At 40.5% G+C, this 15271-nt stretch overlaps 1 protein-coding gene across 1 annotated transcript in view; it reads left to right on the forward strand.

Moving 5' to 3' along the window:
• The window catches only part of CHRM3 (cholinergic receptor muscarinic 3), a 219936-nt gene extending 215309 nt beyond the window's left edge, over positions 1-4627 (forward strand). The window contains exon 5 of the mRNA XM_033144342.1: positions 491-4627. Within this exon, the coding sequence (XP_033000233.1) occupies positions 510-2306 (1797 nt within the window). The 5' untranslated portion in view covers positions 491-509 and the 3' untranslated portion in view covers positions 2307-4627. The remainder of the gene's footprint in view (positions 1-490) is intronic.
• The last annotated feature ends 10644 nt before the right edge of the window (positions 4628-15271 follow it).

Consider the following 15271-nt stretch of genomic DNA (forward strand, 5'->3'; position numbering starts at 1 on the left):
AATTGCCGTTCTAATATTAGACTGGTCTTCCTTATTGATTAGGGCCTCATTCTTACAACTTCAGCATGACTGAGCATATGTGTCAAAATGTTAAACAATGTTTTGGTGTTAGATGCCACCAAGTATATAACAATTTACCTTTGAATTAGCAACTAGTGAACAATTTTCACTATGTTCAAGTCTTGAAGCTTATATAATGTCTCAGATCTTGTGTCCAACAAACCATAAAATGTGTCACCTGTTCAGTTTCACAATAATATCCTACCAGCAGTTTTAATAAAGCAAGTGGTTTTTGTCGTTTGCTTTTCCCTCAAATTGTGTTAACTCAGCTGAAAATGTTCTTCCAATAACCACTTCACATACTTTGATATCTCAGATGTCCTAGATATTCAACTAATAATAATTGATACAGTGGTGCCAGCAAAGTAACAAATCCTAATTTGTTTCTCTCTCTCTCTCTCTTCTCTTTCTCCTCCACCTCCCCTTGCAGAATATGTCAGAACGTCACAATGGTCCCATCTAGCAACAGTACAATCTCTTCCTTGGTTTCTGTGAGCGCTGTCTGGATTCAAGACTCCCAAACAACAGGCCTCCCAAGTGATGCATCCTCATTCACTAGCAGCCATGACCTCTCCCAAACAAACGAGAGCTTCTCTTTCACCACTATGGAAATGACCAATGGATCACAAGTTCCTGATGATCCTCTGGGTGGCCACACTGTTTGGCAAGTTGTCTTGATTGCTTTACTCACTGGCTTCTTGGCCCTTGTGACCATCATAGGAAACATCCTCGTGATTGTGGCGTTTAAAGTCAACAAACAGCTGAAAACTGTTAACAATTACTTCTTGCTGAGCCTTGCTTGTGCAGATTTGATCATTGGCATTATTTCTATGAACCTGTTCACTACATATATCATCATGGGCCGCTGGGCTTTGGGAAACCTGGCCTGTGACCTGTGGCTCTCCATCGACTATGTAGCTAGCAACGCCTCAGTTATGAATCTGCTGGTCATAAGCTTTGACAGATACTTTTCCATCACTAGGCCACTTACCTACAGAGCAAAACGAACAACCAGAAGAGCTGGGGTGATGATTGGCTTGGCTTGGGTCATCTCCTTTGTCCTTTGGGCCCCTGCTATTCTGTTCTGGCAATATTTTGTTGGGGAGCGAACTGTTGGTGAAGGTGAATGTTACATCCAGTTCCTGACTGAGCCTATCATCACTTTTGGCACCGCAATAGCTGCCTTTTATTTGCCCGTCACCATTATGAGTATTTTGTACTGGAGGATATACAAGGAGACAGAGAAGCGTACCAAAGAGTTAGCAGGACTCCAGGCCTCTGGCAGCGAAGCTGAGGCAGCACGCTTTGTCAACCAGACAGGCAGCTCTAGAAGCTGCAGCAGCTATGAGCTGCAGCAGCATAATACAAAGCGCTCAAAGAGAAGGAAATATGGCGGCTGCCACTTCTGGGTGACATCCAAGAGCTGGAAGCCAAGCCCAGATCAGGTTGATCAGGAGCACAGCAGCAGTGACAGCTGGAACAACAACGATGGCAATGCATCTCTTGAGAACTCTGCTTCGTCGGACGAAGACGACATTGCCTCTGAGACCAGGGCTATCTATTCCATTGTACTGAAGCTTCCAGGACACAACACTATCCTAAACTCTACAAAGCAACCCTCATCAGAAGACCTACAGGGGTCAGAGGATGAATTGTCGAAGATGGACACAGAGTCAAAAGACAAGAAGCCTAAAAACCTTCATCCACAAAAGTGTTTAGAAGATGGAAATTTGCAGAAGAGCTTTCCTAAACTTCCTGTTCAACCAGGATCAGCAACACACACAGGAAAGGCTACTGATGGTATTTCAACAGGACATAAGGCACCTGCTGCCCTGCCTTTGTCATTCAAGGAAGCTACCCTGGCCAAGAAGTTTGCCTTGAAGACAAGAAGTCAGATCTCCAAGCGGAAACGAATGTCACTCATCAAAGAAAAGAAAGCTGCACAGACACTCAGTGCCATTTTGTTTGCCTTCATTATCACATGGACCCCATACAACATCATGGTCTTGGTGAACACCTTTTGTAATAAATGTATTCCCCAAACCTTTTGGAACCTGGGGTATTGGCTTTGCTACATCAATAGCACAGTGAACCCTATGTGCTATGCACTGTGTAACAAAACATTCAGAACCACTTTTAAGATGTTACTGCTATGTCAATGTGACAAACGTAAACGACGTAAGCAACAGTACCAGCAGAGACAGTCCGTCATTTTTCATAAGCGGATTCCGAGGGAAGCTTCATAAAATAGTATGTTTTAACAATGGAAAAACATATTAAAGGGATTGCAAAAATGGGAGGGAGGGTGGTTGCAGGAGCCAACTACAAATATTTCATCTTCAAGATGAGAAAGGATCGGTCTGGTGTATGCATCTATCCTTTTAATACTTCCTGTTTAATGTAATGGTTTATACCACATTAAGCAAAAACAAACCAATTGCAGAGGTTTTTTTTACTAAGGAACAATCAAACACCTGAAGGTTTTGCTACAAAATCCCAAGGAGTTGCAGTGCAATTATGAAAGCTATTAGTGATCTGCCCAATTATTCAAATGTAAATCCATTCTGGGATCTCAGGTGAGCACATGCAGCTAGCCCATTCCTAAGGAGTAAAGTAGGTTTTAGCTGACGTAACTAGTTGGACGGATCTATCAAAACAAAATATATGTGTGCATTCTAAGCTTAGGTTGCACCAAACCTCTTAGAGCTTCCCTTCCACACCTCTTTTGGATGTAATGACAATTCTTGTGGGCCAAGTTATTAAAGAACCTGCAGAGAAGGAACCAAGGCACTCAAAGCCTGCCATATGTTTACCAGGAAACAAGATGCCTGTCTTTTGAGGCACTGCTTATCTTGATTGTCAGATGCGAGTAGCACAAAGGGGCCTTGAAAATCATTTTTCAGCTTATATTTATGTTTTCTAATTTATTCTGAAATTTTGGCTTCTCCTTAAAGTGGCAAACCCCTCACAATAAATGAGCACCACAGTGAAGAACACCAGAAGGCCCCTGTTTTATGATTGTTATAGATGCAGTTTTAATTATGTTTGTGCCTCGTCCTGGAATTGCTCTGCAATGAAGGGCGAGTTAGAAATATTTTTAAACAAACAAATAAGGGCACTTACTATATCCACACATTTTTACAATGGAAATGAGTATCATGTATATTTTTCATACAGAGATGTACCTTGAAGACCTCACAGTCTCTCAACTGGAGATGTGAGGCCACATGCAGATGAGAGAATCCTTACTAATATTTACTTTAACAGAGAACACAAAATTCTGGGAGCTGCAGTCTTTTCAGGATGTACTTCTGCATCAAACATGAATGTCAGATGGACTTTTGGCCTGGTTCTCAGACTTTAATTATGCCAGTACAAATAGGATAGTGCCCAGTGTGGCTCTGGGAGTCTCCAGGTTGCTTAGAAGTTGACCGTGACTTCTGTGCAGATTAGGGAAGTCCCGCCCACTCTGCTGGTTTGGGGGTGGGCAAGAGGGGACAAGGAGGAGGTCTGAGGGCAGCACCAGGAAGAAAGCATGTGATTATTTCAGTGCATTTATTCAAGGGTTTGAAGAAGTCAAAAGTCTATGTAATAAGCACATCACTTCTCTCAGGCAGACTCCTAAATCAGACTGCACCAGGGGATTCTCAGAATGAGTGTCTGTCTCTATTTTCTGCACATTTAGAAAGTGTTTTTAGAAATGGGAAAAAATAATTATGTATTTAAAGAAACTGACTTGGCACTTTTCAAAATGCTTGTCAATCTTGAAAGCTTCTGTTGTTGTTATCGTTGTTGTTGTTGTTGTTACAACCAGTAGTGGAAAATTCAAGTTTGTGCAGTACAATGTCCCAAATTAATGTAAGTAGTCTGCTATTTTAAATAGCTAAGCACCTTCTGAGAAAGACAAAAAAGGGCTTTAATATTTATAGTTGAGATGTGAGCAGTGATGGCTCCTGGTATTTATAATGTGGTCAGTTCCTGAGATCTTGGACACAACCCACCATCCTCTTACGCAACTCCCATTCACTCAGTGATGATTGGAGAGGAGATGTTCCAAGTGGATTGTGCCTATACTGTACTTCATAAAAGTCAGGACTTCCCCAAGGAAAGGATTGTAATTTAAAACTCAGTTTCTGTTCAGATTTACTTACATTTTGAAAGGTAATTTTGTATATTATGCTTTCAATTGACCAAGCTTCTTTGTGGATTTTTTTCTTATTCTCTTCCTTTTTTTCCATTAGACCTGACACTCAGATTTAACAAAAATAAAAATGCAACTTCCTTTATGAAAAGGGGAATCAGTGTTGTGAACACAGAACTGGTATAAAAGCTGCTTTTGTATTCAGTGTGAGATGGTGTTTACAGATGATTTTGACAACAGTGGAAGTATATTAAATAGTGTCTGTGTATCTGAGCTATTTAATTTTGTGTTATGTTTATATGAAGAAATGTTTATACATAAAAGCCACCAAAATGTTTTATTTAAATGTTGATAAATATTGCTCTTCAGTCTTCAACTGTAATGTCCTTTAAACGCAAAATCATAAAGGTGTTCTTGAGAAATGAACACAGCTTTCAGGTCTGTGCATCACTGATTGTAGTAGGTTCCATTTGTGAGCACGGAAGAGTTTCCCCCATTTATTGCACTCCACCAACATAGACAGGTCTGGGCTGGGCTGGAGGTGAGGATAGCTGCAGCTGCCACGTACACCCAAAGGTGTATAGGGGAAAGCTCCTATGAGATGCATGACAAGTATACACTGAACAGGAAAAGCTTTTCCCAGAATTGGGCGGGGGACGGACAGACAGACACAAAACAGGTTGGAAAGCAGCAACTACTATCAGACTCTAAGCAGTGGAGAACTTCCAGGTAGGAACTCTATAGGATGAGTGTGTTTGCTTTTCCTAATGAACCAAGTGATTAGGACAGCTAGCATGCATAGGAGTGTAGTGGCATGTTGCTTTAGAGGCCAGGACCCCAAGGTGCTGAATTGGGATACATTGGATACCATTGTGTAGAAAGGTGGGGTTGTAAATTTAAACAACAAATAAATAAAATATAAATGGGGCACCCCAGTGAACTTGAGTGAATGTCAGAATTGCACCCCATACCAAATGCCAGATCTGCTTTTATTTTTTAAAACTCACATGCAACCCAAGGCACTTTAGAAAACCATCACATATAAAGCTCTCATACCAGGCTCATCTAAAAAGCCAACTACATATTATACCCAAACAAATATAACAGGTAAATGATTTCTTTTCCCTTGGTACCGTGGACAAAAGGAGAGACGTGGATTTCACAGAATCCTAGAACTGGACAGTTGAAAGGGATCCCGAGGATCATCTAGTCCAACCCCCTGCAATGTGGAAATCTTTTGGCCCAATGTGGGGCTCAAACCCGCCAACCCTGAATCTTAAGAAGCTCATGCTCCACCAACGGAGCCATCTCAGTCAATCCGCATATAGGCTAGTGTTAAAGATGGAAAACAGAAAAAGCAAATACCTTGGAAGATGGCACCACTGACCATTAGAATGATCTGTTTTTAGCAAGTGAGTGGGCATACGGCCATTGACAGAGGGGACATTTTGCCTCCTGGCCCTTTGAGTGCAAAACTTCAGTGGGAACAGGAACCTGACAGCAAATAGTGCTTCCTCCTTCTGTAAGTTCTTGCAGCTCGTTGGGAAGATCTGACATTGCCTCTTGAGTTACTTACTAAGAACGGAAAGACATTTCATTGCTTAAGTTGACCTTACAACTATTGTTTGAACATTTATATATACAGTATATTCATACATATATATTGTCATATCATTATCTTTTGCTATTTAGGGTAAATACAGTTTCCTCTATGAGATGTGAGGAAGCCAGACTACAACAAGGAGGCTATCTTGCATATTGCTGATTTATTTATGAGAGAGTATTTTTTTAAATCAAAAGTTAGCATTTTTTGCAAAAGCAACTTGTCGCCACTGTTTACACGAAAGAAGCAAACATGCGGGGATTGTTTTCAGAGAAATAAAATTAAATAAATCTGATGTTTGATGTGTGAAGATGTCTTTAACTATCCTTTGTAATTGTAGTGCAACTATAAAATGTTCAACAGTTTCTTGATGGAACAGTGCAATTTTAAGGGTAGGGTTGTGGTTGATTTTATTGTGCGAGCCCGAGTGTGCTTTGGTCAGTAATAATTTAACAGCCTAGTCCATTATCGTGCAGGTATGCTCAGTTTCACTGCTACTTTCATACCAGGAGGGACTCGGCTTGCACCACCCCCTACCAGAAATAGAGTTCCATGAGTGCCTTAGCAACAGGGTCAGGCTCAAACAAACAAACATATAGCTAGCTATACCTCTGAGCAACTTAAGAGCTGCATCCTAATGCTAATACAGATTGGATGTGTTCTTTTGAGCAATTAACAGTATAAAAAGAGCATCCCATGATAGCTAAATTTTAGTTCCTTCCCTCTAGACCTTCCTTGCACTCTGTTAACTAGTGATAGTGCTGGTGTAAAATGACCTTAACAATCAATAAGAATTGCTTGTACAAAATCTACACTGATACCTTGATGTCGTCTCCCACCAGGCAAGAGTATCCCAAGGAGCCTTAAGGTGGCTGATGCTGTTATCGTGGATCAGGGTGCAAAGAAGTGCATGCATATAGGAATATGCAGCACCTTCGGTTCCATCTACATGTATAAAAACACTCCTGACTGCATGCATGTATGAAATTGGCTTGCTCTTCAAAGAGTAGCAGCCCCTAGGTAATAGATGGCAGTTGGGGCACAAACATTCTGCCCCATAGACACAACTGTGTAGAGCAGGAATGGTAAACCCTTTGGAGGCTACATGTCAATATGGGTATGGCCAATTTTAAATTTTCTTTTTAAAAAAGGAGAAATGTGGGTGCGGAGGGAATTCAGCTTCATATACTTACAGTAGGAGTGGTAAGTTATTTTTTTTAAAAAATGAGAAATTTGGGGGAAGCTTGAGCAGGTGACAGAAAGCATTATGGCAGGCATGTCCAAAGTCCGTTTCGGGGGCCTAATCCAGCCCACCGGTCGGTTTAATCCAGCCCCTGTGGCAGTTTATTTCCTGGGGTAAAATCCCCCAAAAAGCTCAACAACTTCAATCCTAAAATTGTAAAAAAGCTCAACAACTTTGGTCAGCCCTCATGCATGTCCACTTCATCAAATCTGGCCCTCTTTGAAAAAAAAGTTTGGGCACCCCTGCCATAGCAGGATACCTATGGGAACAGCAAGTAAAAAACAAACAGACAAATAAAACAAAATATTTTTAAGATTAAAAAGGGGGGGAGCCTTGGCACTGTCAAACAAACCACTCAAACCTGTTGCGTGCAGATGCAGTCCATACACCAAAGGTTAGCTACCCCTGGTGTTAACTGAAGAGGCAATAGATCGACCGACAGACGGACAGATAGATAATTTTCAACATAAGCTACAATAAAAGCCAAACTAATCTAATATATGCTCAGGCTGAAGGGCGTTCAGGTGATGGTGAAGAAAAGGCTGCCACCATCTACCCCTTTGCTTAAAAAGAAGCAACATGGAATAGTACTGTTGTATCATTTGTTTTATCTGTTCTAAACAACAAGGAGCAGAGAGGGAAATCTATAGCCAGCAAGTTATGGCCAGTTCAAAATAGCGCCAGTCGGTTTTATGAGGTTATTGACATTTTCTGCATTGCTTGGCTGTTTTAAGAAGAAATCACTGCAGGAATAACAGTTGACCTGTAGTGAATACTTATTGAAACATTTTTTAAAAAAAAATTGTGGGGAGAGGAGAATACTTCAAAACACTGCAGCTTTATTTCTGTTGCTAGCCTGGAATGAGAAAGTGGTGTAGCAGTTGTCCACCGTACAACAAAATAGACCTTTGAGGCTTTGTGAACAGCTCTCTGTAAGCGACGCTTCATATCCAGGGCTTGGACAAAAATGACAAATGTTCCAAAGAGCTGTTGAAAACACAAGAAAAACTGGAAGCATTTCTCAGCACCAATAAAAACAAAAGAGAAAGGGGTATTTTTCAGCTCAGCTTCACCCAGTATACTTGGATTATAGATGGCATGTTTTAACTTTATTGAACTGCATTCCTTTGGCTGTGGAATAAACAGCATGGGCTCAGTGCTACCTCCCTGTGAAGGGCCCTTAAATCATAGGGGTATTAGGGAAACAGAAGGTTTCTATTATTATTCCCTCACACATTAGCTCTGCTGTGCAATTTTGGATTCTGGTTCTATAGGTAGGATGCATGTCCAATGAATGTTCAACCAATAAAACCATTCCAGGATATACAATCCCTGTATTTTCCCCAGCATACATGTTAATGCTTAATTTCCAATTTTAATGATAATTGATTTAAACCTTGATCCAAGTTAGTTCCACAAGGCTCTTCTCCACCTCAGCACCCTCTTGCTTTAGTGATTTTTAAGCAAATCATGCACAACTGCAGCCTGCAAAGGCCTCGTGAAGTTGACATACAATGAGAGCTTCTCCACAGTGAGTAGTTCATCAAGTCAGGAAAAAGGCAAACTGTTTGCAAATCTAGCACTCTACTATTACTAGCCAGAGGAAAAATTAAGAATGTTTTTTAAAACCCAACACAAAAATAATAACATTAACATTATGAATTCTAAATGCAAAATACACCCTTCTTATCATTTAAGAACAGGGCTCTGCTAACAATATTTATCTTGCCAGATCGCACTTTTGCTTAACAGGTAGATTTCTTTAAAAAAAACAAAAACAAAAAGCCACCCTGAAATCTGATTAGGTGGCACCTTCACTTCTGTTGGAACTTACCAGCACAAGTTCTATTGTAATCTACAAGCTGCCTTTCCTCTGAATAACCTTGATAACAGCTACATTAATGGAAACTGAGAATTCCATTTTCCCCCTTAGTTGCTGCTCGTAGTCCTGCTTGCTTGATAAGATAAAAATAATACTAATCTAATATAAAAAATCATATCTGATTGTACTAGACAATGTGTACCAAAAGCTGATGATGTAACGTTTACATAATCGCAACGTGTTGCCTGAACGTTTCAAATGTGTTTCCGGTTTCTCTCCCTATTTCTGTAAATCTGAGGTCAGTGGAAGAAAACTAGCTCTGCAATAGAACAAGCAGGGTAGCTTTTAAGAGAGAGTGCAATACTGGGGAAGCTCATATAGGGAAGGTCATATACGCTGGTCCACAGTAGCTGGAAATGCTGACACAAGGGATACATATGCTCTTGCCTTAGAAAAGCAGTCGTTCAGAGGATCGTTGCACTGATTCCTCTTATTTCACCACCACTAGCCTTGTCCTGGTAACAAACTGGTGGGTGTTCAAGGGTTACTAAAGCATAAGTACTGTCCAGCTGCTCATAACTCCCCTTCCCCATTTTAGACCTACAGTAATGGCTCCAAGTTGATTGGAGAGTATTAGTAGCAAAATCTCCCTACTGGGCTGGGCTGCATGATTAATCTGTCACTGTCCATTATTATGTGGGCAATTGTGTTTTCTACTGTAAGAACAAACTGCAGCAAGTCTTGAGCCTCCACACTCCCCATTTCCTCTCCTCTGTTGCACACATTTTACATTCTAAACTAATCAAATTTTCCTTGTGCGGTGTGAACCTGGGGAAACTGTGTCTTGTCTAAAACTGGTTACTGAGAACAAGCTGAATCAAACCTTGGTTTCAGATCCTGACTTAGTTTCAAATCATAGTTTAAACAAACCACAGTTCTGAATTTGGACTTCACAAGAAACTGTTGCTAGCTTAGTTTAACTCAAATATTTTATTCATTAGTTCAAAACCGGGTAAAAGTGAGAGTGCAGCATGAAAACCCAAAGTGTGCTGTGTCTTATTCTCATAGTGGGAAATCAGGGTTGCCAGTTCTGAACTGAGTCACTGTCTTAAATTTCCTTGATGCTATCTACTAGGCTAATTTGGCAATATCCACACACAAAAATGCACACTAGCCAAAATGTCTGTTGATTATGATTTTGAGCTAATTCATTTCAACAGAAGTAACACAAAGTGCAAACTTATATCACTCACCTACTGGCTTAAAGAAACAGGAATGTAACCCCCCCCCCCCCGCAACTCCCCCTGTCCGATAATGCTTGCTTTTAATGTATTCATGTTCTCAGCTTCTTATAAAATGTTGGATGTTCCATAAAAACGGATAGAGCTAGTTGGTTGAGTGAAGCAAAGGGCAAATATTTAGGATCCACCACCACCCTTCGCATAAAATCTGAGTGCCTACACCTTTATCTCTGTTTCAAATGCCAAAAACCACAATGCTGCGTGATAAGTGCAGAGAGCAAAGCAGCTTCTGAAGTCCATTCTAAGTCTCCCTTTCTTCATTAACAGCTGCCATGCTGGTTGTGTCTACCGCCCAGGCAATTCATGTTGCATGCCCTACCATACATTTCTCAGTATATTTAATAACTTGTTCCGCCACACACACACACACACACACACACACACACACACACACACACAAACGGGTTAAAACAGATGCCCATAGACTGCAGCCAAGACATCCATACAGCAAATTAATATACTCAATCCAGTTCTTTCCAATGATTTTTAATGGAGAGTTTTACAGTGCAGTTCTAACACGTCTACTCAGAAGTAAGCTATGTCTTATTGAATTCAGTGGTGCTTATTCCCAGATGAAGGGGGCTAGAATTATGAAAGGATTTGTTTGGTTTTTCTCTTTTAAAATTTACTTCCCTGCAGACTGGTTTTAAGTTCCTTCCAACAGCATTATCAACATTGTCCCTTTGCAGATAAGACTACATAGTTATGGAGCAATTGGCTACACTGAGTGTTTTAGTTGGTTCCCTCAATCTTACAGCCATTTTGGTTTCACTCTAGGGCCCTCTCGGGCAACTTCAGATACCACACAGCAACAAACCCAGTTTGCTTCCGGGTATACATTCCCCAGGTAACTAAAGTCCAACTCCAGTCCTCTTAATGCACGTGCCTGCCTTCATACACACTTGTTTTTCACATGTTACATGGTTTGGGGAGTACACCTAAAACATGCTCTGTGAAGAGCCATGTAGTTTGCCTGGGGGAAATCAGTAGAAAAGGTAGCTGTGAAAGAATGGAGGGGAAACTGGAAGGGAACCTGGGTCAGCCTCCCCTCTTGCAAATGGGTTCACAAGAATTTCTATAGCAACATTTCAGGCTTTTCTTAATATATTATCGTCTTACTAATATTTGAAGTGCTGAGAATCCTTCAACTGACAGGAGCACAACTGCAACTATACAATCATTCTTAGTATAAAAAAAAGTCTCCAATTATGCATTTTACATGCATGTATTCATGACAAAACAAGGTTTTGCAGAAATGTTACTAAACAACGCAAACCAGGCTAATTTATGCAAAGCCTTTCTACCATTCCACTTTCAAAACTCCAGCTAACGGGGAAATGTTGGTAAGGTATGTTCAATTAAGAAGTGCTTACATAATGTGAATAAATATCACTAAAAACTCAACAAGTTTCATAAGAAGTTAACCCTTGTATCCTGTTATGTGCCCTCAGGGATCCCCATTTGGTACTAAAATGCAGTTTAACCTACTAAACTTCATACTGTTTAAAGTATCTGGATGTATCAGATTAAAAATGGCAAAAAAAATGTAAATTGTGTGATTGAGTAAAGTTGTATGTATATTTTTCAAGTCTTCAGGATAGTTGACGTTTTAACTTATTTGAGTTTTTAAGTTGCAGTCTCTTCATATTTTGAAATTTTGTACACCTTGTAAACTTAAATATTTTGTCACTTGTAACTTATTTTTGTTGCCATATACTGACACATGCTCATTTCTATATGGAGTGTATTGTTTATTAATTGCTTCTGAGGCAGCAATAAAAACATCAAATTGTTCTCATGTTCCTGTTAACATCCATATATGGGGGAAAGGGATATTCTACCAATATATTTCCTAACAAAAATATTCCCTAACTGTCCATCTCATCTAATTTAGGGGGAAGCTAAACTAGTTCTCACTGAAGATAACTTAACTTTTGCTGCTGACTGCACCATGTAAGGACTTGCTCAAATTCATTAATTTCTTGTGGAAGCTTTTCTAGACAAGAAGGAACTGCCCCACAATTTCATGCGCGAATGGTTCCTGGGGGGAAAAGACAAATCCAGAAGTGGTTTGGGGGAGGGCAGTGCAACAATTTCCCCAACTTATTCAGCCATGAATTAAACTCTGGGTGGACTTAAGAGAGACCATGTTGCCAGACGTAATTATCCTAGTGTTCACACCAGCTAATTTTCACAACATGCAACTAAGCAGTCACTACTTCAGTGTCATTTCCTGCACTGATTAGCAGAGTTACTATGTAATAAAAGAATATTCTGAAGAAGCATGCTTCCATATGTGAGGCCCCAAGAGAATCCAAGGAAGAAGGTCTCTGCCCTTTGCCACCCTACAAGTTGGCCCCCTCACAAGAGAAGCACCACACAGAATACACGGAAGTGTAAAGCAACTTTCTTCCCTCTCTGCAATCATTTAAAGTATGGCAGGATGTTCATTTACATGCAAATTTCTAACTTTTTCAGCGCTCTTTTTCAAAGGATGCGTGGGAAACCTTCCTGCCCATGTTTGTTTGATTTTTTTTTAAAAAAACTTTATTTGCATATATTCAAAAATCTTGAGAAGATGGACTGCACAGTTTCACTGGAGTCTGCATTTCCTTATAAAGCTAACACTCACAGAAAGAAGTTACTTAAAATCTCATTTTAAGTACTGCACACTCCACAAGCGTCCTGGAAGAAAGGGACACCCCATTTTCTCATGAAAGCGAATGGCAGCTATTTTGGGTTCTGTGATCTTGTTCCGGAAAAGTGATTCCCCGTCCTTACTGAAAAATGTGCTTTTTCTGGGACCATGATTTTGTGCGGTACCCCAGGTGCATCTTTGGGGTTCTATGATCTTGCATGGATCACATGACTCATGTGGAAGCATGGGCAAGAAGATACCCATCCCGATTTGGGGACTCAGTATGTTGAGGGGTATGAGCATTGTGGCTGCCTGCAATTCTGAATTTGACTTTACGCAAATAAAAAACTGCCTTTATTGCACAGTCACTACAGAAGAGAAGCAAGCACACACAACACACTACCATTTGCTGATTTTAAGTTTGAACATAACTTCCAGTTAAAATTTTCTCAGAGTATATCACATGTGGTACTCAATGCCATATCATACAAACACCATTCCCAGAGAGAGAGGAAAGTTCTGTGGGACGTTTTAAGAGAAACTATTTAAGAAGTGTAAACCCAATTAACAACACAGTCCTATAAAGAAGCCCCATAATTTTCAATGGGGCTTATCCCCAGGTCAATGGGACTTAATATCCCAGTTTCTCACAATTATAAGAAGGGAAAATTCCCTCAGTGCCCTCCCTTCACTCCCTTCCCACCAAACAAAGGAGTAAGAAGAAATATTTGGAACCAGTCAAAAAGCTTTCCCAAATAACAACCTGAACTGCTAGCCATGAAAGCAGCAGCAAGTCAAAGCTTTTCCAACACAGAATACAGCGATAGGAAGAAATGATTTTCTGTCAGAAAAAAAAATGATAACCCCACCTCTCAAACATACCTGTCATGGTGGTGAGTGTACCCAGCGAAATAAAAAGGACACTATACTAGAAACAACGTAGGCAAAAATCTATATTTTTCATTATTATTAATAAATGTAATACAATAATTAAGCACAAAATGAGCTTACCGCCTTGAGCTAAGTTTTTCTTCAGCTGACCCTTCTGACTTCTTCTTCTTCTTCTTCTTCTTCTTGGCATTGCAGGTCAACATGGATTTGAGAGAAAGCTTTACCCTGTAGACCCCAGTTGGGACACCGCACTGACTTTATCAATAATATCCATCGTGTTAGCAGTCTGAGTTCCAAATCTGAGGGGGGAGAGCCAAGGCAATGTCAGCATTTGAAGTAATAAAGTATGTGAACATATACGAGCAATGCAACAATGTTTTCTGACTGGGGAACTAGATGGCAAGTGGGGAAGAAAAGCCATGTATATTGAACTTCACTGACAAAACTAGCTGCTACAAGCTGGTCCGCACATAATATATTCTTATTTGGAGAGTGTATTTGGTACTCATGCTTTTACATTAGCAGACTATGGACACTAGATGGCAGCACGGGAACACCAGACATATTCCAGTGCACATTTCCTTGGAATAAAAGCACACCGTCATTTGCAATGATGGAAAATCAATGTAAGATGCTGTCACGACATATGCTTTAATTCAGCCACTAGGTGGAGGTAGCTGAGGATAGTGATTACATTTAGTTGCATCCCCATAGAAGTTTATTTCTAAAAGAAGAGAAACCGTGTCAAATACACAGTTAAGAGACAAGAGAATAGGCTCAGTCACCTGTTCACATTTCCTTGCCATTGTTATCAACAGAACTTCCCTCGCTCCAAACAACAATCCAAAATAGATGAACCTACCTTGAGGCAGAGCTACAAACCTTGTACTATCATTCCTGTGTCTTGATTGGCTGGATTGCCCTCATGACAACAGGAAGGGATGAGAAGCTGTTAAACTGCAAGGACTAACACTAGTGAAATGCTAATATGACCTCCTGGCCATAGGAAACAGTTTGGGATTGGCTGAGCAATGTCGAGAGGTGGCTGGCTATAGGACAAGAAGATTGACAGGATTGTCTCTAAATTCAGATGAAAGGATAACGAATGCATGGAAGACTGGAAAAATTGTGCCATTGATAGTTTTGTGAATTTAGAGAATAGTTTTCTATTTTTTGCTTGCAATTTCCCTTGGTAAGGGAATACCACATGGCCCGGAAGCTGTACGCCGGCTCCCTTGGCCAGTAATGCGAGATGAGCGCCGCAACTCCAGAGTCGGACACAACTGGACCTAATGTTCAGTGGTCCCGTTACCTTTACCTTTAAGGGAATACCCCAGTTTGCTCCAATTGTTATGCCTCCACTGTCTTTGGAGATTGTGGTACTTGTCCATTCTTCCAAAAATGTTGGACTTTCTGAAGTCTGAGAAAAAGATGGAATAAAATACAAGTTGACAATGGTTGGACCACAGGATTGTGTGGATACCCTCGAAAACGTGAGTGAAGCAGCCAAGCAATTGCATACTAAATGCCAGATAGTCATGGCAAATCCCAGCCACAGCCCTGGTACATCAA

The sequence above is a fragment of the Lacerta agilis genome, chromosome 3 (genome assembly GCF_009819535.1).
Source record: "Lacerta agilis isolate rLacAgi1 chromosome 3, rLacAgi1.pri, whole genome shotgun sequence".
Lineage (NCBI taxonomy): Eukaryota > Metazoa > Chordata > Lepidosauria > Squamata > Lacertidae > Lacerta > Lacerta agilis.